Consider the following 26,796-nt stretch of genomic DNA (forward strand, 5'->3'; position numbering starts at 1 on the left):
TAAATTAGTCAAACATTTTATTATAGAGTATATATTTTTATCAAAAGCACAAAAAGTTTTATTCTGAAAACCAGGAAGATTGTGATGTTACAGAAGTATGATTCAGTAATTCCAGTCCATTTCTATGGGTATCACATGCCGTATCACCTCAGTGAACACAAGGTGCAAATGAGGCCACGGTCATAGGTCTGATCACCGTATGGGTCCCTTAGCATTATTTGGTTTCTCAAGACATGTACTCCCAATCCCAGTGAGCTGTCTTCCAAATGTGTGCTGCTACTTCAATGGGACTGAGCCAAAGACTATACTCAATACATACCAAAGCCCATGTTCCCCTAAGTCAGAAGATGAACCCTCAGTAATAAGGATAATAGCATAATTAGCACAGTCCTCTAACTCCAAATGAAACCGCAAACACCCTGGCACATCTGAAATGAATTCTATGGGAAGTAGTAAAGCTCAGAAGCATTCTATGGTAACTGATCTAATGACAGAAATGACAAATGTAGTAAAAGCCATCATTACTGAAAACGATCACCAAATTCTTAGAAGGAGTTGGCAGCTCGAGGCAGTTGGGTCTTCCAAGATTTCTCCTGCCTTTTAAAAAAGTCCTTGGGCTACATCAGAATTAAACAACCACGATTTTAAAAATCAGATTATGCTTCCTATTTGTTCTTACAGGCCATTAGTGTTCTTTTTAAAACTTGTTCCCTGAGAGATCCCAGACTATGTCAAGTAAAGAAAATAAGAGTGAGCTCGAACTTGATCTTATTAAAAAAAATCTGTATTAGCTTTATCACTTTTTATATTACTATAACCCTTAATATTAAAAAGTCAACAGAGTAAAATTAACTTCTAAGTAATACAGTTTTGAGAATACACAGGGGATAAAGTCAGTATCCATATAAAAATGATATTATAGTCAAGGATTTAACTGAAGGTGTCGAAAATACAAATGTAGTATTATTTTAAAGGGAAAAGACTTTGTTTTAATTTTTACCACCCAGCTTATTTAGTAAAGTAGATTATCAACTACTGATTTATTGCTTTTACTATGATGCAACACCAGACCTGACAGCAAAATTTGCAGGAGGATACAAGTACATTTTTATCTTTAATCATTTTTGTAGAGTAGGACATGTACATATCCACATAAAAAGAGACTGTAGCAGATGCCTCCTAGAATCAGCCAGTTCTTGTAAACATTGCATTTGTGCAGATTTTCATACTTTGATTCCAAAACTGAGAATAATAAGATTAAAGGCAAATTTAGTAGCCAAAAAAAAAAAAAAAAAAAAGAGTCCAGTTTGACTTCCTGCAACATACGGGACCACTCCTCTCTTCCCAAAACAAACAAACAAACAAACAAAAAACCTAGCAGCACATAAAAAAATTTTACAAAACGTTTCAGTACTCTTTTTTCCCCTCCCATCAAAACCGAACAAAAATAAAGTGCAGCACCCATGAAAGTGTCAAGAAAATAGCCAAGTTCTTCCTTTCTTGTAACAAAATAGCACTTGGCCTCAGCAGTCTTAACCAAATCACACAGTGTCCATCATTTTGGATTCATCATCTTCTTTATGTACCACTGAGTTTAAACTGCAGAGAGCTGTATTGACAGAATACTGAAGATAATCTGGATTCTGGAAAGAGAAAAAAAAGAATATAAGGAAGAAGCAATGGATAATAGTTTTATGCCACTGTACACAATTACATACTCAGTTTCACACTGTCTCTGTCTCAGCAGTATGGCAAAAGTAAAGTAGGAGGGAAAGAAAATGGACCCCAAAGACAAACTTGGGTTGAAACCCAAGTATAAAGAAAACAGACTGGACCACTTGATCAAAGAGGATGTGACAAAAACAGAAAGATATATGTAAAAAATGAAACTGGGATAAACACTTTTTCTTCCTTTTAACAAAGCTTGCAATTTAAATTATTTAATCATATAAGGGTACATCTTCCACATAATTATATGTACAAAGTAACTGACAATTTAAGATAAATATGGCTTTAAGGTGGCAATGCATTTTGAAAATTACTATCTAATTACCACAGTAAATATAAAAAATGCAAAACACTTGGAAAATAAGGAAAAAAATGCATTTACCAAGTAAAAATTACAGCTACCTTCAGAGTCTATTTTGGTTTTTCAAAGGTTAAAAACAAACTCAAGTGAGAAATTAATCTTTTGAGAGGTACTTAGATCCATATTTTAAAAATTGAGACTAAAAGAACATTTTAATTTGGATTTTCTTTATTTTTTAAACTCATAAATACCTTATCTGTATTTCTAAAGCTAGGAATAAAACTATTATTTACTAAAGCACCATGACCAGGGACATATGCCCTTAAGACCCAGGACCTTCAATTTTATCTATTCAATTGTTCCGAATACCTGCTAGCTACTCAGTTTTATCACCATTATCACCTGGTTTCATTTGTTTATTGTATTTAATGAACACCAATGAGGAAAACAGTCCAAACGGGATAGATGTTTTAAACTTTCCCATCCCAAAGGGAGGCATGGTTTTCAAAAGATTCTCTTTTAATCAAGTATAATACATTGTGATTCCATTATTTGTAAAAGTCCAGAAGCTAACAAGAAGCCAGATTATTTCCCATCAAGTCCTGATGAAGGCAGTGGTCCCAATAACCGAGGTCCAGAATACTACAGCAATGCCAGATGTCAGCTCTTACTTTTTTTTTTTTTTAAGATTCTATTTATTTATTTGAAAGAGAGAGATCACAAACAGGCAGAGAGGCAGGGAGAAGCAGGCTCCCTGCTGAGCAGAGAACGTGATGCAGGGCTTGATCCCAGGACCCTGAGATCATGACCTGAGCTGAAGGCAGAGGCCTAACCCACTGAGCCACCCAGGCGCCCCTGGACCTCAGTTCTAACCCTACCTCTACCATCAATGTATGTAGTCCCTACAGAGAAAACTACTCAAGATTTTTTTCTTTAAAGATTTTTAAAAAAAATTTATTGGACAGAGAGAGAGAGATCACAAGTAGGCAGAGAGGCAGGCAGAGAGAGAGAGAGGGAAGAAGGCTCCCCGCTGAGCAGAGAGCCCCATGCAGGGCTCGATCCCAGGATACTGAGACCATGACCTGAGTTGAAGGCAGTGGCTTAACCCACTGAGCCACCCAAGCACCCCAAGATTTTTTTTTAATGATTTTATTTATTTATTTGACAGAGACAAAGAGAGCAGGAACACAGGCTGGGGGGCGCAGAGGGAGGGGAGAGGGAGAAGCAGACTTCAGGCTGAGCAGGAAGGGACTGGATCTCAGGACTCCAGGGTCATGACCTGAGCTGAAGGCAGCCGCTTAACAACTGAGCCACCTAGGTGCCCCTCCTCATCACAATTTAATAAAATTGAAAGCTGGTCTATAGGATAAACCTAAGGTAACTGTTACAACACCTCTGTCCAAGAGGCCTTGCTTTGGTTCTCTGAAACTAAGAATGATGGTATTTGCTTATTTCATAAGACGGTTGTCAACTGAAAAAAAAAAGCTGAAGTGTTACGCCAATTTAAGTTTTATAAAAAATTACTAAGCTCTCATTACATTATCCCATTCTCCAAAGAAACAGGGCTAAGACCTTTTCTGACAATGAAAGCCCAATTCCAAAGGCCTTCAGAACAGAGCTCACAGTTGCTCTGCCAAGACTGGACTGGAGTCCTCCAGAACTATCATCCATCTCCCTGAGAACTGTTAAGACCTCAACATGGAGACTTAAAAAAGCAAAAAGCCATCAACATGCCTAACCTAGTCTACACTTAAATGCCACTAATTACCCCCGTAATTTTCATCTGGTAGCATTCTCAACACATTTCTCACGCCAGTCCCTAGTGCTCTGTAAGAGCGCATGACTGTGTGTCCGGTCCTGTTTGTAGCACATGATTCAGCAACAACCTTAGTGCAGGTGAATGAGCAGCGGAGGAGGACAGAAACCCAGGACTGGAGTATTAGCCTCGTCATTCAGGCAAACTGCTTAACCTCCCTGAGCTGCAGTTTATTCACCCATAAAAATGAATGAAAATGAATCACAGGGCTTTTGAGAAGATGAAATGAAACAACATATGAAAGTGTTTTACAATCTCTAAAGTGATATCGTAAAAATGGGATAGAATTATGGTAAAGCCTTTCTCCCAAAAGCCTCCCATCACCCCGTCCAGTCCTTCTGTTCATCTAGCTGAAATTTTACCCAGCCCTTCTCTCCCTCAGGAGGGCTAGACCAGGATGCTCAACTTCTCCAATCACAAGGAATTAGCTCAAATGAATTAAGACTCAACAATCCTGAAAATACCAGCCACTTTAAAGCATCAAAACTGTATAGCCCCAACCCCATTTCGCCAAGGGCAGCCAAGCAGCAGTCTCAGCAGCTATCTGACGTGTGCGGGAAGAACTTACTTCGCTCAAACCAGAAGCAACTTGTTGATAATACAGGCCACTTGGGATATTTCAATGGGTATCTTTTCCCTCTTCTATTTAAAGCCAGTAACATCCTTCAAAGTCTCTTTTTCCCTTTGTATTCATTCCGTGATATCTTAATTATAGGTTTATATATTGGACTTGACACTGTCCTACAGTCATAAAATTCCCTTGGAAAGACTAGTTATATATGGGTTATTTCTCAAAGAATGGAAAAGAAAATCATTACTATACTTAAAGAGCATTAAGAGATACTCTGTAGGATAAATATATGTAACTGAGGGGAAGTATTACTTATTATGTAAAAATCAAGACCTTGATTATTTCTATCCTTGAGAATTAGGGTTTTTGGCTGAGTTGAATCAATTTCTTTTCTGAGTTATCAATTGCTTTTCTTAATTGTCGCTTTGGCCTATGACTTATATAACGCAAATGGTGAAATTATAGAGACATAAGCTGTAGATATTGAAAATCTCAATCCTACCATTTTATGAGTTTAAAACTACAGGGTTCTCCTCACATTGTCTCCTGATTGAGTCTGCCCTTTTCACTGTGTAGGCAACAGACTGAACTGGCTAAAGCTAGTCTCAGAATCTTGGTGTCTGGAAATGAGGGATGACTGGGATCAGTTAAAACACTACTAAAATCAACATGGGCAGCAACTTTCTAGTGGTAATTTAAATCTTCTGACAAAACCCGTCATGCTAGAAACACAGCTTTATCTAGATCTCGCAGCAGAGGCTCAAATGGTTGGTAGACATTACTAGCAAGAGCAGTTTAGCAGAAGGTACATTAATGTATTAAAAATGTTACCTCTGGCAGGCAACACCAACATTTCATAATGTAATACTAAATAAACTCATGGAACAAATTACCGTCGTTCCCACTTGGATATATGCTCTGAAGCTAATTCATCCTAAGAAAAATTTTTTTCCCTCCAATTTTTTGGATTCCAAAATTGGATTTTCCAAAAAAATCCAATAAAATTTTTTATTTAAGACTGAAAGCCTGTGCAAGTGTACAATGGGTTAGGGAGTAGGGCAGAGAGAAAGAGAGAAAAACTTCAGCAGACTCCACACTGACATCCAGCTCCAACCGATGACCCCAAGATTATGACCCAAGCCAAAACCAAGAGTTGGGCACTCATCTGACTGCCTCACCCAGGCGCCCCCAACCCAGAAAACACTTAACAGTATAGTTTGCTAAGAATGAGATGTTCCCCAGGAGCCATCTTAAAAAGTTCATGATTGAGATGATCAAGAGGTAACACCTACATTTGAGAGTGCTTAGGTACAACTCAGCTCTTCTATATTACATGAGTAGAATCTGGTGCCTCTCTAAATACCCAAGAGATGCAAGAGACTTAGTGCCAAACACGGCATGAAATGAAAGAGTTTTCTTCTGAGGCAAGAATATTTAGAACAATCCCATATACATCCCATGTAAGAACAAAGAGTAGTATAAAAGAACAAAAATTATGTGAATAAATTTATGAACAAATAATAGGGTCGCCTGTGTGGCCCAGTTGGTTAAGCATCTGCCTTGGGCTCGGGTCGTGATCCTGGGATTGAGTCCCACATCAGGCTCCTTGATTGGCGGGGAGCCTGCTTCTCCCTCTGCCTGCTGCACCCCTGCTTGTGCATGTCGCTAGCTTTCTGACAGATAAATAAATAAATCTTTAAAAACAAAACAAAACAAGTATTTACTTTTCCAACTTACCTGTGGTAAGGATTCTAACAAACCTATAGATCCCACATTAGAATGGGGCACATGATTCTGAACTGTCATAGGTTGAAAACTTGGTGATCGAGAATAAAGTCGGACTCTTGACTTGAAAGCTTCAAGTTCATTTTTGAAAGCTTCAAAATAACCTTCTTCCTCTGCCTGGAAAACACACAAGACAAGACTCTGTTTTTCAAGACTTCAGACCACACAGTAAATTCTAACAAACGTATCAGATCTGAAGTGGAGGAAGTAAAGATAAGATGAATAGTTTACATGTCCGTAGACACCACCAAGATCCCCGTCAGATTTGTGAATACTCCCTGTTTTATAGGAAAATTATTGGTTTGCTCCACTTCCCTCTGCTCCAGTAAGATAAAGCAAATATATATATACGCACACAAATACAGATGTATACACACAAATACAAAAAAAGTAGGAATTCTCCAAATTTCTCTTGATTCTTGACAGGATCCAAAATAGTTCTCATTTAACCTCTCACATTGTCAAGGAACAACCACAGGATATTCTTAAAACTTTCTAATTCTCCATCAAATAATGATAGGGCACTATTAGCTGTTTCTATAAATCTCCAGCTCTATACTCCCTATTTGTAAAACCATGAAAACCAAATAAAATTTAACATTTTATTGCATTCTGGAAGTACCTTAGTGTTTTAGTGAAGCAAATACCTTGTCAGCATTATGGAGAGAAAAAGGTATAATGAGTATTATGTTGCAGGAAGGGACCTCCCTCCAATGATGTATAACACAATCAAGATTCTTGATGTAAAACACCTAATTGGCAGTAGCCTCCACTTAGTTTCCTCTGCAGATAAGGAATGATACAACACTTATTCTACACTAATAGTACTTCAGGCTTTAAGTTCAGGTGATGGAAGAGATTTTTGTCAAAATCTCATTCCATAATATCGCTGGGCCCATTTGTGTGGAATGCTATTTTTTCTTTAATGTAGTTTAGATTATGTAATCAATTAAAACCTGTGAGTGGTTATTAACATCAATATCCATACAAATCACACAGATAATATTCTGTGCTGCATTCTACCTTTTATGAATTTAGCAATAGTTTCCTTAATTATATTATAGCATTTCACTTTAATCAATATATGGTACTTGTATAGACATACAGGATATTGGCCTTCAAGTCCAGAAGTAATCCTTCTCAAATGGTTATGCAACAAACCATGAGAGGAGCCAAGGGGCACAGCTCCTGGCTTTACTGCATGCTGAAGGCCTGGGGATTTACATCTAGGGAGACCTGCCTAATTTTTGCTTTAAGTAACCTATTTTCTATGCTAATTTCCTAACTTGTAAAATAGAAATAATAACCCTCATAAAATCATGAGGATTTAATGACTTAATCCAGGTAAACTGCCTAGAATAGTACCTGGCACAAAGTAATAAGTACCATGAAAGTTAGTTATTCCTTAATTTTAAAAAATTGTTAAGAACACAATGCTAAGATTAAAGACTTCTCAGTTCTATTTTGACAAAGTAAATTTCAAAGCCTAGACATAGGTTGGCTATGTTCCATTATCCTATTAATAAGCACTAGTTCAAACATATCCAATCATGTAAGGTGAAGAACTAAGTATGGTTTTTATTACACCTGTGTGTCAAGTGAACATTTAAAATAGTCATAAGAAGCCTTAACTAAAATACCAAATCAATCATTTACTCATTAAAACTCTTACTGTTTTGGGAAAGTTTCATATTTAGGCTGTACTTTAGAAGCATTTACAACATTTAAGGCAGAGCTACTATTTATTTGACACAGAGAGAGAGAGATTACAAGTAGGCAGAGAGGTAGGAGGAGAGAGAGAGGGACGTAGGCTCCCGCTGAGCAGAGAGCCCGATGTGAGGCTCGATCCCAGGACCCTGAGATCATGACCTGAACCGAAGGCAGAGGCTTAACCCACTGAGCCACCCAGGTGCCCCAATTTTTTAAAATTTAAAATACATTTAACTTCATACATTTTTTCCTCTTTATAAAATAGAGTATCACGTGTAATTCTACCACCCAAGAATAATCAAAGTTAAACTTTTGGTAAATTTCCTTCTAATGTCTAATTGTGTATGCCAAAATGTATTACATGCAAAAAATTGTAAAATACATATGTACTTTACGAGGCAAAACCGCACTATGTACCCATAACAAATTAGGAAATGGATCATTACTAGCATCTTATAAATCAATTCCCAAGAGCATTTCTTCTCCCTTCTCTGAGGTTACTTTCTTCTTAAAAAGTTACTCTTTTGCCTCTTTGGTTTTACTGCTTACTTATGTACCCTTCAACTATATATTATTTAGTTCTGCTTGTTTTGCAACTTCATAAAGAATACAGAATTTCTTTTTAAAGATTTTATTTATTTGACAGAGAGAGATCACAAGTAGGCAGAGAGGCAGGCAGAGAGGGGGGAAGCAGGCTCCCAGCTGAGCAAAGAGCCTAATGTGGGGCTTGATCCCAGGACCCTGAGATCACGACCTGAGCTGAAGGCAGCTTAACCCACTGAGCTACCCAGGTGCCCCAAGAATATAGAATATTTTTTAAAAGATACTAAATAAATCATTCTGTGACTTGTTTTTTTCCCCCACACTCCATTTTTTCATCCACAGTAATGCTGGTTAATATTTACCCAAATGAATATCCCATTCATCCCACTGTCAACAGACACTTGGGTTGCTCCCAGCCTTTTTGCAACTATGAATAATTCTACTATGAACATTATGGTATGTGGTGCATGTGTATAAGAGCTTCTCGAAGGCAGCAGTTCTTTTCAAACTTGATGGTCTCAGGACTCCCTTCACACTGTTGAAAATTACTGAGGAAACTAAAGAGCTCCTGATTATGTGGGCTATTATTTGTCAATGTTTCCTGTTTTAGAAATTAAAACCCAGGAATTTGAAAAATATTATCTAACAACAAACTCATTACATGTTAACATTTATAACATTTTTATTTAAAAAAAAAAACTCTATTTCTGAAACAAAAAATATTTAGTGACAAGTCTGGCTGAACAGAAGACAGCTGGATTCACACATCTGCTTTCTGTAACAAGTAACATCTTCGTGTTATTATGAAAACAGTTTTGACTCAAGGCTTCCTGAAACCAGGTCTTAAAGACCGTTGGGTGTCCCTGGACCACATGCTGAGAAATCTATTCTCTAGTACATACACCTAGGAGAATTTCTGGATGCAAACACTTGTTCAGCTTCGCTAGGAAATTTCCTAAAGTGGCTGCTTATATCCCTATAAGCAGTGAATGTGAAATCTTACTGCTCTACTTCTTGTTTAACTCTTCAATTATTACTAATCTAGTGAGTGTGAAATGGTATTTAATCCAGACGTATCTGTTTTTCTTTAACATGGCCAACATCATCCTATTTATATATCACTTCTTTCGACTTTCAGCAAAGCATTTTCTCAGATCATTAAAAATTTTCCTTAGGGGTACCTGAGTGGCTCAGTGGGTTAAGCCTCTGCCTTCAGCTCAGGTCATGATCTCAGGGTCCTGGGATCGAGCCCCACATCCATTGGGTTCTCTGCTCAGCAGGGAGCCTGCTTCCCTCTCTCTCTGCCTGCCTCTCTGCCTACTTGTGATATCTCTGTCAAATAAATAAATAAATAAAATCTTAAAAAGTTTTTTTTCTTAAATATAATTTTAATGGTTGTCCTAATATTCTTTATACCACATGTTGTTTTTAACCATTCTTCTGGTTGTTGAAATTTTAGGTTGTTTCCTATTATTTCATTACAAAAGTCATTTCTCATTAAACTGTGAGTTCTATACATGGAGGATACACTATTTGTTTCATTCAATACTGTATCCTCAGCATCTTGAAAACAGTCCTTGCATTAGTGGACAGTCAAGACTTATTGGCTGAATAAATGATGCAACACTCTAATTTTCCTGAACACATTCATTTAAACAAGTCTCAATTTCATATGCATGCTACAGTACAGCCTCTTACAGAGTTCCCTTAACTCTAAATTAGCATGAAATCAGCAATATAATTTTTCCCACTATAGTATCTATGGAGAGTTTAGTCTGTGGCATTCTGGTTGGATGGCTGTCTTTGATGTATATGGACCAAAGAGGTCTCAGCTAAGGCTTAAGCTTCCCATTTAAAAATATTAAATAGTTACTTACTTTGGCTTTCTGGAAAAATAAACGAAAACACCCTCTTGGATCCACATTACAGTTTTTGGCCATTTCCATAATAAACTGCATTACAACAGCCTGATGTGCTATTTGTTCCATTAGAGCCCCTTTCTGAAAACAGAGAGTTTAAAATTATGAGAAATACCTCTGACAATGTATTTAATATTGTGATTACTTGTTTGGATTTTAAAACACGATTTTCCAACAGGTTAAAAAAGAAAAGGGTTTATAGTATGTGGGAACAAGAGAAATGAGGTGGCAAAGAAAGTACACTGGAGAAAAGTTTCCATATGCTAACTAAAACAACTGAAGATATTCCCACAGTAAACTCCAGTAGATCTAAAAACAAAAAAATTATTACTACCATTTAATAACCTTTCTGCTTTCATTTAAAATAACATAAAAGACAAAACAAAAAACCAAAAGAGCAAATCAGAATTCCACTAAGGTTCCAGAAACTCAAGACTCACACAATACCTGTTCAGCTTCTAGATGAAAACACCATAAAATAAGATATTTAGCAGTCTCTTCACATACAAGATATGGATGGTCAGATAAAAATCTCTGACTATCATCCCATCGACTCAACATACCTAAAAGAAAAAAAGAATTAAACCACAATTGTCAAATACTCTTACAAACAAAGAAACTGGTATTTTAAATGATTCTCTTTAAAGACAATTCATATCACCACAGCAATTTGTTAATGATAAAAGAGCAAATAAGAGGGATAGAACTCCTTTATTTATATATTTTTTAAGATTTTACTTATTTATTTGAGAGAGAGAGAGAGAGCGAGCACGCGCGCACGCGTGCACCCACACAGGAGCAGGGTGAGAGGCAGAGGTAGAAGCAGACTCCCTGCTGAGCAGGGAGCCCCATGCAGGGCTCCAGGATCATGACCTGAGCCAAAGGCAGACGCTTAACCAACTGAGCCACCCAGGCGTGGTGATAAAACTCTTTTAAAGCAATACCCAGTATATTGGAAAGAGCTTCCCGAGTTCACAAATTAAGTTTTATTCCAGATAATTAGGTTAAAGTAGGGTGACGGGTTTAAAGCCAAAAACCCCTCCATCTGGGAAATGCTTGATGTTCCAGGCAAACTGAGATGACTAGTCATCCTAAGCTAAACTGAGCACAGATTATTTAAAGAAACTCAGTATTATTTATCCACAGAATACAAATTTTTCTACTAGAAAGATGGCAAAGAAAGCAAAACCTCAAGAAACTGTATTTAGCAAACACTTAATAAAATAGAAGAACTATATTATCTCTAACTTATTTAAAATGTCTAAGAAAGGGGCATCTGGGTGGCTCAGTGGGTTAAGCCACTGCCTTCGCTCAGGTCATGCTCTCAGGGTCCTGGGATTGAGCCCCGCATCGGGCTCTCTGCTCAGTGGGGAGCCTGCTTCCCCCTCTCTGCCTGCCTCTCTGCCTACTTGTGATCTCTCTCTGTCAAATAAATAAATAAAATCTTTAAAAAAATAAAAGTAAATAAAATGTCTAAGGTGATATGGTCAGACACTGACAGCATAGAAAACCAATCCAGTAGGTATTATAATAGTAAATATACTTTAACCATTTAAGTCATGTTAATCATTTAGTCATATTTATAACATATAGAAAATGAAATCAGTTACATATACTTGAAAGCAGATACCATTTTGCTTCAAAATATCAAGCTAATCCAAATATTACTTAAGGTGTATCTTCATCTTTATCCAAATTAGTAAGAAATTTGGTGTAAAGTTCAATGACATCATGGAACCAGCAAAGTGTTCAGCTTTAAATTTTGTTCAGTAAGCCTTACACTTGAGCCAATTAAACTATGTTAGCTTTAGATTCTTAAGACTCATCCAGGGGCTCTAGGGTGGTTCAGTTGGTTAAGTGTCTGCCTCCCGCACAAGTCATGAGCCTGGGGTCCTGGGATCAAGCCCTGCATCAGGCTCCCTGCTTAGTGAGGAGTCTGCTTCTCCCTCTGTCTCTGCCCCTGCTTATGCTCTCTCTCTCTCAAATAGAGAAATAAAAAAAATATATATATATATATATTAAAAAAAAAGACTCATCCAAAGAAGTCTGTATGTCACTGAATAATTACGGAGATTTCGCAAGGTGGTCTCAACAGTTTGGCTTTCCTCTAGACACAAACTGAACTCCTATATATTAAAGTTCCACATTAGAACACAAGAACAAAACTGAGAACAAATGTCTTACTGAGAAATACACATTTAGTGCAACACGTGGGAATCAACTGAAAGTGAATGATTTCCTCATTCAAAAAAACAAGGGAGTAATCATGTTAGCATTTTCACATAAAGAGTTTTACAAGCTTTATAAAGTATTTCCCCAACACTTTAGATACAGCGATTAAGGCACTTCAAACACTGAGAAACAATGACTTTGAAAGTTACTTAAAACTACTTCTCAAGGTATACTTAAAGAGTCTAATAACTTCTGGGGCTAAGATCTAAAGAAGGCGTAATCTTTCTTTCTTATACCTGAAGCCATAAAATAAATCCTATGAAGCAATTTTGCATTAGCTTTTGTTACACTCCTGAAGAGGCAGTATTTTCAACTCTATCCACCATCCAACAGAGAGAGCATTGCTTCTCTTTACTTCTCCACGGCAGCATCATCACTTACTGAGGTACCAAAATCCTATCCATTTTGGTTTTTTTTTTTTTTTAAAGATTTTATTTATTTATTTGACAGGCAGAGATCACAAGTAGGCAGAGAGGCAGGCAGAGAGAGGAAGGGAAGCAGGCTCCCCGCTGTGCAGAGAGCCCGATGCGGGGCTCGATCCCAGGACCCTGGGATCATGACCTGAGCCGAAGGCAGTGGCTTAACCCACTGAGCCACCCAGGCGCCCCCATTTTGGTTTCTTTTATAGGAAGGATAGTATGAAATGGTTAGTGATACTTACAGGGATCATGAGGAAGGGCATCATTAAACATGTTGCAATTTTTAAGCTATCCATTTGATACCCAAGACAAAATTAATACTTAAGGCTGACCACAGCTTTTCTTTACCTGAGAAATACCTGTCATCACTTGATTTCAAAAATGTGTATCGATAATTATGAAACTGAGGTTAGATGACAGGCAGTCCACACACTCCTTTGTGAAAAGAGCGTGGAATCTTATTAACAAAACACTTAAAGATAATGAATGGCTTTAGCCATTCTGTTCATAATGAACAGAACATAGCTGAAATTACTAATGTTATTTTGGAATTTGCAAACAAATTTATAAACAAATAGAGGGTAGCACAATCTAGCATGGTGACTAAACAAGTCAACTCTGGAAATCAACGGCTTAGGTCTGAAAACTGGCCTTTCCACTTACCATAGAGATAGGCATCTCTATGCCTCCCTCTCCTCTTCTATAAAATAAGGCAAAAAATAGTATCTCACTCAGGGTTTCTGTGAGAATTAAATGAGTTAATACATATAAGGCACTTGGGACAGTGGCTGATGCAGAGTAAACATTAGGTAGTATCAACACAAAAGGAAATAATTCATTCTTTCATTAAATAGCAAATACTTTGGTTAAGATTAATCTAGCCATTCCAACTAGCCAACCAATCTCTGAATGCTTGAAAAACCTTACTTTGACAAATTAAAATATTTCAATTATGTGCTTTCACCTACGTATTTTCCTCAACATCTAAATCCCAATCCATCCATCGACTCTCAGTACTCCACCTAATTCCTGAAATGGTCCTCCAAAACACATTGTTACTGATTTCCCTTTCTTCTTTGCGTTATAATTACGGAGTAACAGATTTGAATCTTTTAAATTATATTAATCACTTTAACGTCTCTATCTGCAAAAAATCTCCCCAAAAGGTTGTAAATTTTTCAAGATTTTATTTATTTATTTGACACAGAGAAAGAGATCACAAGTAGGCAGAAAGGCAGGCAGAGGGAGAGGGAGAAGCAGACTCCCCAATGAGCAGAGAGCCCGATGAAGGGCTCGATCCCAGGACCCTGAGATCATGACCTGGGCCAAAGGCAGAGGCTTATTAACCCACTGAGCCACCCAGGCGCCCCAGGTTGTAAATTTATTAATGAAAGATAAATGACCTCTTTTTCTGTATTTCCTCAGGCCCAGGGCTCCTGTATTTTCAATTACCTACCACCAGCCAACTATTTTTACACAGACTTACACAAAAATTCATCTATTTGAAACTAAGCCCATTTTTCCCTCCCTGCCATCTATGGTGCTTCCTAGGCTCCATATCACCCACTCAAAAATTCTAGAAATTCCTCTAAACATTTCCATGCCTCCCACATCAAACTGATCACCAAGTCCTGTGGTTATATTATCATAAACTGTTAATAAAGTAAATCACATTAGTAAATTTTCCAATGTTAAGCCATCCTTGAATTCTTAGGATAAACCCCTTTAAAATATTTTCTTCCTATTATAAAAATGATGTATATTCATTGTGGAGAATTTGAAAAAATTCAGAAAAATCATTTGCAATCATATAAGAGAAAATTAGTTAACACTTGAATTGTATTTATTTCTGGGCTTATTTTTTAATGACTTAAAAACTAGAATCCTATCATACATATGAATTTTCTATTCATGTCACTCCACATTCTATTCAGGAGTACTTTATAGTAAATGTTTTTCAAAAACAGTACATTAATGTGTTTTTGAAAAGCAGTATGTATGTGCTTACACTGAGGAGACTAAATATCCACCTTCCATACAAATGAGAAAGATCCATCATAGTACTTATGTAAACATTTACAGTTTTGTTTTTTTTTTTAAGATTTTATTTACTTATTTGTCAGAGAGAGAGAGCACAAGCTGGCAGAATGGCAGGCAGAGGCAGAGAGAGAAGCAGACTCCCTGTTGGACAAGGAGCCCACTGGGGGACTAATCCCAGGACTCTGGAATCAGGACCCGAGTCGAAGGCAGCAGCCTAACCGACTGAGCCACCCAGGCATCCCACATTTAAAGCTTTTGATAAAATTTCCAGTGACAGCACTCTACAGACTCAAAAACGTAAAGTCATAGCTAACTTTGGCTGGAAGTGAACAGATGATGTACCATGAAAAACTATGCTAGATCATGAAAAACCTACTCACATGATCACAAAGTAAGTGATGTTAAAGATGTATATGACATTGAATAAAACTTAAGAAATTTAAAAGAAATTTTAAACCTTAAAGAAATTTAAAACTTAGAGAAATTTAAAAGAAAACAGACTTTGTTGCTAAATTGGTATGTTATGTTCATAAAACATGAATTAAATAAAGTAATAAATACAAATATAAGGGGAAAAACCAAGACATCACTGCTTCAAAATACTCCATGGTATGGTCATACCATTTATCATTGAGTGGTAAAGTCCACCTAATTATAAGAGCATAAGTAACATAAGATAGTCAACAAATACCATAATGGAAATGTTAATGTTAAGTACACTTGAAACCACAGAGAAGTACCGATATTGAGCCCCTGGAGCCCTTTACAGCCCCCCATGTATCAGGCCCTTGTCTTCCAAGAGTCTGGAATGCAATCTAAGTTTGGAACGCCTCCAGCTGGAAGTTTTAATTACAGTTGCTATTCCAGATGTGTTTAATTCAGAGTATATTATTGTAGTCATAATTCTGACAAATGCTTTTTCCCCTTTACCATAATAAGCATATAATACCAGAAACATCTGCTTCCACCCAGCAAGAACAGCACTGAACTTCCACTATCTCGCCTAAGGTCTATCAGTTCTGTGCCACAATTTAGTCCACAAAGACTTTTATCATCTCGTCATCCCACGTGATTACCAGCTGGCCCATTTTATACTGATGAACTTGGTGAGCAGGAAACAGCAGGTATCCAGGTGTCCTGGTAAGATACACTCATGCCAGAAAGTGGGGGAAAAAATACACATGAAAATTTGGGAGCCTACTACTGTAGTGAAATTTCTGGGGATGCAAGAAGCTGTAGCAAGTAGGATATCTCCTCCAAAGTAAAAAGCCAGTGTACATTTCCATTAAGAAACAGGCACAACGTGAATCTGGGAGTAGCTATCAGGTCTGGTTGGCTTTGAAGACAGAAGGCTCTGGTTAGTATTACAGGATGAGACTCTGGAAGACCCCAACACGCAATGGCAAAACCACTGTTTCTTAGTCACCTGTGGATGTCAAGTCAGCCTTTTCCTCAGCCATCTCCCTGCTTGCAAAATATAAGCTCAGGGGTCATGGTGCCAGACTTGAGATTACGCAGAGATTCAACAGCAGGGGATGTCCCCATTAAGAGATTCCAGTATAGCCTCTGAATACCTAATGTGCCAGTAGCAGAAACCAGTGAAAACTAAATATGGCACTATATGCTGGATGGACCAGTCAGCCATCAAGTAACAGAGTGATTATCTTGGTCCCATTTCATCCCGTAGAAAGCAGTGGTTCCTCACTTGAACAAACCCATTCTAGATCTGGTATTGCCCTCCCTGTTTGCCATGCTTCTACAAGTAATACATCTGTGGTCTTACTAAATGAATTATTCAGTACCATACCACATTAGTTCTTGACCCAGAAATTCATTTTACAGCAAAAGACATGAAGACAACAGGCTCACGAAATTCAATGGTCTTATACACATCATTACCCAGAAGCAGATTTTATGGAATGGCTAAATGTTTTATTGAAGACTTAAATACAGTTACACTGCCAGGTGGGTTACAACACCTTGTTGAGATTGGGTTATTTTCCCCACACAAAATTGTTTCTTATTGAGACATTCAGTTTACAGCAAAAATGAGGGAACTGTTTTGCACCTGCTAGGTGTCCCATGGCTCCAAAGCAACAAGCTTACAGAATGCCGGCTAATGATGACAACCTACAGGATGCTATTCCCTAGAGGCAGTGGAATACATTGGTGTAGGAAGCAAGGGCTACAGGTGGGAGGGGCAAATCCCATTATCACAACCAAGACTCTTTAAAGACTTTTTTAAAAGTAAACTTTTTTGGAACGCCTGGGTGGCTCAGTTGGTTGGGCTGCTGCCTTCAGCTTAGGTCATGATCCCATCTAATCCCACATCAGGCTCCTTGCTTGGTGGGGAGCCTGCTTCTCTCTCTGCCTCTGCCTGCTGCTCTGCCTGCTTGTGCGCGCACACACTCTCTCTCTCTCTCTCTCTGACAAATAAATAAATAAATAAATAAATAAAATCTTTTAAAAATAAAAAAGTAAACTTTGTTCATTTCTTTAGGTTCTATATTTGAATTAACCTGAATACACAGCCTGCTTTTTTTAAAACAAGAAATGAGAAAAATAAATCCTTTATGGATAAACTACATAAAAAGGGGGAAAAATCTGAAGTACTATCCACTGTCTTATTAAAACTGAAGGATGAATGAAATTTTAAATACTTAGGGGGGAAAACACCATTGGAAGTGTATTTCAAAATGCCACTTAATAAGCTTATTAACATATTACAAATAAAAACTATGTTTATGAAATTAACATATTACTTGGGCTAAAAAAAATTACGCCTTGAGCCTTAACCCCTAACATTTTCCAGTGGCATTTTAACCCCAGCGGCACCACACTGCTTACCCATCACAGCATGTTGTTTCCTGACTCTGCCTTTGCACATGATGCTGCTGTTCCCTTATCTACAAGTAGAACTCCTATGTGTTCATAATCTAGCTAAGATGTTCTCTCTCTCTCTCTCTTTTTTAAAAATTTTATTTATTTATTTGACAGACAGAGACCACAAGCAGGCAGAGAGAGAGGGGGAAGCAGGTTCCCTGCTAAGCAGTGAGCCTGAGGCAGGGCTCGATCCCAGGACCCTGGGATCATGACCTGAACCAAAGGCAGAGGCTTTAAACCACTGAGCCACCCAGGTACCCCAGATGTTCTCTCTCATGGAAAGTCTTCACCACATCAACCCTCAGCCCACCATCTTTCTCCCATAGAGAAAACTACTTCTTAGTACTTTGTATATGTCTGTCTGTGACTATGTTTATCTGAGTTGCAGTTGAAGGATCTGCAGGAATTACATAGGAACATATCCAAACCCTGAAAATAATGAATGTGAATCTTATAACCATAAAATAATCAGATACCATGGAAGCAAAGAGGGAAAATGACAAAAGCAAAGACTAGTTGGGGAATGGAAAAAGGTTATGGAGTAAGCAAAGACTGTGCCTTAAGATGGCAGCATTATATAATAATAGATTGAATTTTGCTTCTCTTCTCAATTAAGTTTACTGTCAATCTATTTATGACCAAAAACAGTCTGTAGCAAGAGCTGTACGACTGTGCCAAAGTACCACAAAACTGGAGTTTTGCCACTTATCTTCTTTTTGACCCCCCATTTTATAAATACACTTTTTATACACATATTTATGATGTCAAACACTTTATTTTTTTTTTAAGATTTATTTATTTGACAGAGCACAAGCAAGCAGGAGGGCAGAGGGAGAGAATCTCAAGCAGATTCCCTGCTAAGCACGGAGCCCTACCCAGGACTCAATCTTACGACCCCAACATCATGATATGAGCCGCAATCAATAGTCGACTCTTACCGAACGAGCCACCCAGGTGCCCTGATATCAAACACTTTATAAAAAAAGGGAACTAAGCAGTAGACTTACCAAAATGTCTGATTTTTTGTTCATATTTCTGCATAAATGATTTTGATTTATCTTCATCTTCTATTTCTTTTCTTTTATCTTGATTAATAAAACTCTAAGAAAAAAATTCTTGCAGTTAAAAGCAGATTTTATATTCACCAAATATTCTTTCTCAGATACTGAATGTCTAGCAATGATTCCTACAGACACTATAAAAAGGTGGTATAGTATTATACTGGTATTATATCATCAAATTCATCTGTTAAACTCTTTTAAAAAAGTAAAAACTTTCTTGTATTAGTTTCATTATTTTTTAAAATGGTACATGTGAAAATTATAGAATTATTTTAGAAATCATACCAAAAAATCCAAGTGCCAATTAACCTTTTTGTTAAACGGAATTTCCCTACCAAAGTATAAAGAAAGATCCTTTACATGCATAATATATATTTTACATTATTCATTTCCTTTAAATATTTTCAACTCTACCCTAATCTCTGGAGTTCTCTCTGGAAATAAAATTAGACATTCAAAAGTGTGTAAAATGTATTTATTATAACTTCTTCGCTAAGACATAAAACTAAAATGGACCTTTATCATAAACTTTTCTTAGGAGAGGTCAGTTTGATTCTGAAATCAAGTACAGATTTCTATTAAGTAGATGCTTATTTTCAGCTAAGAAGCCATAAAGCAGACCAAGATGAAGTTTTTATGTAGCCAGAAAAACTGGCAGGACAGTTTCTCAGAACATTCTGTGATTGCATTTAAACCTTGTGATCATCACTGCCAAAAACAAAAATCACAAACTAGCTCTCTGCCAGTTTACAACTCAAAAGCACACAAGTTTATATATTTCAAAATAGAAACATTTCCTTTATATATCCTGCTATCTAGACCAGCACTGTCCAATAGAAACATGATCCAAGTCACAAATATAAAGTTTTGTATTAGCCACATTAAAAAGCAAAAGAAACAGATGAAATCGGTAACATTTATTTAACCCAACACATCCAACATATGATCATTTCAACACGTAAGACAAAAAAATTATTAATGAAATACTTTACTTTTTTTGGTACTAAGTTATCAGAATCTGGTGTGTATTTTACACTTACAGCACATCTCAATTCGGACTAGCCACATTTCAAGCGCTCAATAGTACATGTGACTAGTGGCTATCGAGTTGGACAGCGCAGATCTAGACCAGTCCTCTCAAGTCTCAAGCTCCCAGACAAAATCAATGTACGATTTTGAGCAAATGACTGGAACATAAAGATAATCCTAATTAATTTGTGGTATAAATGTAGGCTAGGTTAGAACCTAAGTTAAAAAAAAAAAACACACACATAAAAATAATTAAAAGCAGACAAATGAAAATATTGCCTTTGTGACCACTGTGTTAAGAGACATTAACTTTATAAAACAAAGAAACACTACTTTGACCATTCCCTCTGGAAGGAAAAAAAAAAGTTATTTTAAGTAGTTATGGTGTAAAAACGCAAACCAGAAATAAGTGCTAAGAAGACACGAACCCTTGGAACAATATATATAGATACAGTGAATCATTCAGATAAAGAATGATGTTGGTGTGTGTGCGTGCACAGAGCAGAAATAATACAAACTGGCACAGGCACATTAAAAAGTCTAGAAAGATATAACTAACTGTTAACAGTGGTTATCTCTGGGAATGAAACTGGAAGTGAAGGAAGACTTTCAATTCGATTTTACATACTTGTTTTTTTTACAGTAAGCATGCTGTACTCATAATTTTTCTCAATTTAATAAAGCACTGATGGAGCTACTGCTGTTGTACATTTAACCTATGTGTATTCCTTGTTGCTGTAGCCGAACGAGGGCTGGTCCAGGGAAAGGAAATTGAAAGCCCTTAAGAGGATGGGTTGAGAGCAGATGCTAGGACAGAAACAAATAATATTATGGACCGAGAAGTCTAGAGAGTAATGATGGTTAAAGATAAAGTGAATGTGGACTTAGACAAGAAGGAGCAATCTCTCCCTGCAGCTTCAAGAATTTAGTACAGATAGAAAGAAGTGCTACTTCACACATTAGTAAAAATGAATTTCACCGCCCAGTTCTTCTTCAGATACGGCACAAAGAATAAAGCCGACATAACCCAGTGAGAAATTGGAAACTACTCTTAGTAACTACTAAGTTGGCAAAAGTGCTGTAATGTTGGTAATGCCCAATCTGGACTATTACCTGAGGTTTACTAAATACGTTCTGGTAAGCAAGGGTGTAAGACTCTAACAAACCCAGTACCTACACATTAGTGTCACGGAACTGACAGCAAGCTGGCAACAACATCGGAAAGCTCTTGTAGCATCTAAGCTTTACCACGTGCCAGATCCTATCCTGTGGGCTTTTAAGGACTTAGCTCAGTCTTTATACTCACCCTATGTTGTTGAAGAAACTGAGGCTTAGAGATGTTAAGTGACTTGCCCAGGGTGACAAAGCTAGCAGCATGTGACAAAGCTGAGTGTGAGTCCAGAGTCCACCCTTACATTCAGCGCGCTATGCTACAGCCACAGATTTATAGTAACGACTACCCACACTGGCACTACCGGGGAGACAGGTTTCTGTAACAAACACTTCTCAAAAACTGTCAAAACTGAATACTGTTCACAGGTTCTATTGCTTTGTTACCAAATACCCACAACTGGTTTGTACAAACACTTTCGTTTTCTCTTCTTTCATTATAATCCCATAAAAAGTCGTACCTTGTTAAAAACGTCCTTGCTAATGGCATCCATGTTCCACAGACACATCCTCTCTCTCTGTACCAGGGCCTCCTCTTTCTGCCGCCATTCTTCCTCACGTTGCCTTAGCTCCGACACTGCTGTTTGTGCTCTGGCATGCTCCTGATCCAGGGACTCGGAGTTATGCAGGGCTAAGCTACCAAGTTTTTGCTGAGCTTCGGCGAGATTCCATTTGCATGCCACAGAGCTCTTCACAAACTCTTTCTGCTTTTGACAAGCCAGTTCAATCCCATGGCTATAAATCTGGATAAAAAACAATATTGGAAGAAATGAAGACAATGGTATGTTTATGCAGCACAACTCAGTTTTCTTTTAGTCAAGGACTGCTATACGGTATCTGTGGCACACACGCGTTCTGCCTTCTGTGTATGCAGTTATACTTTTATATTCTAGGTCTTCTTTCATCAACTAGACGCTAAAAGCTTCTTTGTTAATCTATGCCTCTCTCCTGACAACTAACAGCAGCAAAAAGCCGGATAATTAGCCCAGTGTTCTGCCTATAGCTGGTGCTCAAGGAATATTTGATTTATAGCTTCTTAGCCCTGAAACAGCAGAATAATGAGAACAAAAGCTTCAATCTAGCCCATCACCTTAAAACTGAACATGCTGAAAACCCGATCTTTAGAGTTTTGTTCTGAAGTTCCTCGCTGCAAAGAACCTTTTATTTGGAGGAATTACTTCTTGGTTTCTATTTTCTTTATTATCCCAATCCCTAGTGATCTGAGTTCTTATATGTGGAGTTTCTGTTCACAACTGACTCTGTCAGACATTCTTTAACTTAATCCTAATCAAAATAGGCAAAATTATTTAAAAAAACAAAACAAAACCAAAAACTGGACCATCCTCATGACTGACTCTGTTCCATTCAGAAGCAAGAGTAATTAGTTTTAATATTTACTGAACCACTACACTGACAGCACTGTGATGGGTCTTTAATTTCTTATATTCTTCAACTCCATAAAACAAAAGCTGAAGGCACATTCTTTATGACTTCTCAGCCAAAATGTACCAATGTCAAACTAAGTATTCGGAACAATTTTACTTTGATTTGTTCCCTAATCTGCGTCACTACTCAAGCCTTTATAATTTCATACCTCAGCTATGGAAATACAGTCTTTCTCATCTGAAGCCATTGTCCACTCCACTAGACTTTGAGTAATTTCTCCAAAAAACAAATCTGATAATTCTACACACTCTTAGTGTCTTGGGATAAAGCACAAATTCTGTGGCATGGCATGGTTCTTCATGATCTCATTTCCATTATCTCTCTAGAGTCAGTTCTAGTTACTCTTCAATGTGACAACTCCTTGTCCCCTAAACTCCGATCTCCATTCCAGACTCTGGCATCGCTTCCATTAAGTTTCCTCCAAGTCCTTCCCTTCCCACCCAAGGTTTACATACTCCTTAATGGTGTTTCCACAGAATGTTGTGCTTATTTGTTTACTCAACCAGCAGCTTCTCAAGAGGCTAGAATTCCATCAATCTTAGATGCATTAATGATTCTCCACTTCTTGTAACAGACCAGTGGTGGCAAAGAATTCTGAGGCAAGTAGCATGCAAGGCCTCAACTTTTCAGAGGAGTCCTAGATTCATGTTGTGGCAAATGTGGACATTGTTGTTATTCAGGTGGCTTATTAGTTTAGCAGGTCTGGAGCCCAGGTACCACAAGGCCTTAACCAACCAAGTAAAATATTTATTTTTATTTTTTGCTCTCTTAGTTAGGATCAAGAATAACTGTAGCCCAACTATGCTAAGAAGAGGCCAGAAAAAGGAGAATAATGAAGCTATAAAATCTGTTTTGTGGGGCGCCTGGGTGGCTCAATGGGTTAAAGCCTCTGCCTTCGGCTCAGGTCATGATCCTAGGGTCATGAGATCGAGCCCCGCATCGGGCTCTCTGCTCAGCAGGGAGCCTGCTTCCTCCCCTCTCTCTCTCTGCCTGCCTCGCTGCCTACTTGTGATCTCTCTCTCTCTGTCAAATAAATAATAATAAAAAAAAAATTTATAAAATCTGTTTTGTAAGACAAAGATACACTAAGAAAGCAATATGGACAAATGAAAATACCTTGCATTTTCAAATTATGTGGGAACAAATATTTATGTCTCAAATCAAACAAAGAAATCCTATTTCTAAATTCTAAAAATAATTCATGTTTAAATTCTTCTCCACAGACTACACAGACAGCATCTGGCCATTTGAGCAAACTATCCAACATACACTGAGATGATTAGGGGAAAAAAAAAATTACATTTTACCTGTGAACACACCAACGTTTTAGAAGAACATTAAACATAATAATATTTTAATGAACATGAATTCAAAAAGATACTGCTGGCATTAGGTTTATTAATATAACTTTACATTAAAAATGCTCATATGGGAGGGGAACCTGGGTGGCTCAGTGGGCTAAAGCCTCTGCCTTTGGCTCAGGTCATGATCCCAGGGTTCTGGGATGGAGCCTCATGTCGGGTTCTCTGCTCATCAGGGAGCCTGCTTGCGCCCCCCCTCTCTGCCTGCCTCTCTGCCTACTTGTGATCTCTCTGTCTGTTAAATAAATAAATAAACTCTTAAAAAAAAAAATGCTCATACAGGATCTCTAAATTCTGAATTCCTTTTACTTTAACTGGGTATCAGAACTATACATCACATATGACACTAAGAGATCTAGATTTCCCATGTCTGGTAAAATTAAACCAGAGTTGTTTTTGAAAAAAATTATAAAATATTTATAATTTTAATTAAACATTTTATTCTTTCCAAGTATTGCAATCCAAAAACTTAAGTCCTAAAGTCAGCAAGACAAGTAAGTGGGTTATAAACACATGAACTAATTTAGGATTAGTAATCACTTTGCAAATCTTAACATGAAAGGTAGCATCTGGCATATGGTTTTACATTACATCACAGAATGGGAAGTGCAGCAGGTAGGAAAAAACACTACTAGGAGTCAGAAGTGGGTTCTAGTTTTAATTCTGCCACTAACTAGCAACAAGATCTCAGAGAAATCATTTTTAATGAAGGTAAGTCTGTTTACTCATAAAATCACTTTCAGCTATATAAGCTTACAATTCCAAGTGCACCAGTAAAAAGTACTTTTTTTTTTAAAGTTGTTGGTTGTTTTTTTTGTTTTTGTTTTTGTTTTTTTAAGTAATCTCCACACCCAACATGGTGCTCGAACCCACGACCCCGAGATCAAGAGTCACATGCTCCTCCGACTTAGCCAGCCAGGTATTATTCAGCTTAGATATTTTCTAAGTTCAGGGTTTCTCTTAGACTTTCGTGATTCAACCACAACGCACTGAAATTCCGGAGACCTCTCGTTCTCTCCATATGCCTTCAAAATGGACAACAGCAGCTGCTGTTCATTTTTTCCCCTCTGTAACACATTCATTATATGCTCATATAACACATTTTGTATATAAAGATGACACTAGCAATCCATAATTAGGGGGTGACTACTGACCTATCAACTCTCAATCTGGCCTCCTAAAAAATGTCTTGCACTTTCCCAGAGACTGGCTGGCCGAAGTACAGTCTATGGTTATGAAACAGCATTTTTTTCCGTGAAGCCAACTTACCCAGTGAGCTGGGCATAGGACCGATGGCCTTACACTTATTGGCAAACGATGTAAATAACTCATATTCACTAACAGCTAGCAAGATGAGACTAGAGAAGAGCTGCTAATTCAGTCAAGCTCTTAGGGACCCCGTTTTGCAAGAAGCCTAGAAGGCAGAGAGAAACCCATAACATGTCACTGAACATGTTAGTGTTTAGTCTGTTTTCCTGAAATATACTTCCAAACACACTCAAATTAGGAGAAACACCAGGACAAGGTGATGAGAATATGTGAGCACTTCCTAAGACAGGACCCAGAAAAATCCTAAATGGTGTGTCGTTTGAATAAGTTTCAGAGGAAAGAAGGCTGGACTGAAAACCACAAGCAGCACCAGAAATCTGAGGAAGAAGCCTGAAGGAAAAGGCAAACGTGAAGCCACCCAAAACGATATGAAGCAAAACTTAAAATATAACTGGACGGGAAAAATGGTCACGTTAAAGAGACAGATTTACACCAGCACCAAAAGTGAGGTTTACAGAATTTATTCAGGTGTCAGAAGTCAGTGAAATTGGGTCCTAAATCTGCCTGAAGTCAGGAGCTCAGTGAATTACTGAAATACAACCAACCATTCACCGTTCCTGTTAACCGTGCACAAGTATCAAAGCCTTCAGCAGAATACGCGCTCGGATACAGACACGCACAAGGGGACAAAGGGTCAACGTTATAACGTTAGCCGCCCCAAATCTGGGTGCTGTCAGGAGTGGGGTGAAGGTGGGGGAGGGGGAGGAACGTCTTCCAAGGATGGGAAGGCATTAGCCAAGGTGAAAAGGTGTGCGTGGAGGAGGAGGTTGGGAATATATATATGGCCAGACCCTCTTAGAAGCCCTCAGAAGATGCTACAATAGCCGTGGAATGGCATCAAGCTCCGGACACGCGGGAGAGATGGGAGCGCAGAACAGGGCACAGGGAGGGTCGCAGAGACTGGGTACTCCGGGGGCCTGGCGACACCTCCCCATCCCCCTCGCCAAACGCGGGACCCCTCTCACCTGCGCGCCGCCGCCCGGCAGCTGCGGGCAGCGGGGAGAACTGGGGGACACGTCCAAGTCACTCTCTTCCTCAGCCTCACCCTCGGCCCGAGGGAGGCTCCAAGGTCCTGGCGGCGGCCACGGCTGCTCCATGTCCGGTGGCCCCCAGCCCTAGAACCGCCACTGCCAACGGACTTGGCGTGAGGGGAACCTGCTGCGCGGAGCCAGCCGCCCCAGCCGGCCGGGGCCGTTACCCAGAATCCCTCTGCTGGCCGCGACGCCGACGCACACCCCGCGCTAGCCTGGGCCGCGGACAGCGGAAGAAGACGGACTCGCTTGGTAGCGTCATTTCCGGTATGGTGGGCGGGGCCGCGGAGGCAAGTCTAGGCGCCCACCGGCGGGGGCTGGGTCTGGGGCTTGCCTTTCTCTGAAAGGTTTGAGTGCTGCCAGTTGACCCTTCGGGGCACTGCGAGTCGCTTAGGCGCAAGTCCTTGTTGCTTAGTGTTGGT

At 38.5% G+C, this 26,796-nt stretch overlaps 1 protein-coding gene across 1 annotated transcript; it reads right to left on the bottom strand.

Moving 5' to 3' along the window:
* CDC37L1 (cell division cycle 37 like 1) lies at positions 1-26,598 on the bottom strand. The gene is made up of 7 exons (XM_032866516.1): positions 26,309-26,598; positions 21,669-21,950; positions 18,955-19,048; positions 10,821-10,936; positions 10,332-10,454; positions 6,154-6,318; positions 1-1,643 (listed from the first exon to the last, which is right to left on the bottom strand). Exons 1-7 carry the CDS (start codon positions 26,438-26,440, stop codon positions 1,542-1,544), a joined length of 1,014 nt encoding a protein of 337 aa, XP_032722407.1. The 5' UTR covers positions 26,441-26,598; the 3' UTR covers positions 1-1,541.
* Between the last annotated feature and the right edge of the window lie 198 nt (positions 26,599-26,796).

This window comes from Lontra canadensis, unplaced genomic scaffold (assembly GCF_010015895.1).
Source record: "Lontra canadensis isolate GAN:19392208 unplaced genomic scaffold, GSC_riverotter_1.0 scaffold31, whole genome shotgun sequence".
NCBI classification, from domain to species: domain Eukaryota; kingdom Metazoa; phylum Chordata; class Mammalia; order Carnivora; family Mustelidae; genus Lontra; species Lontra canadensis.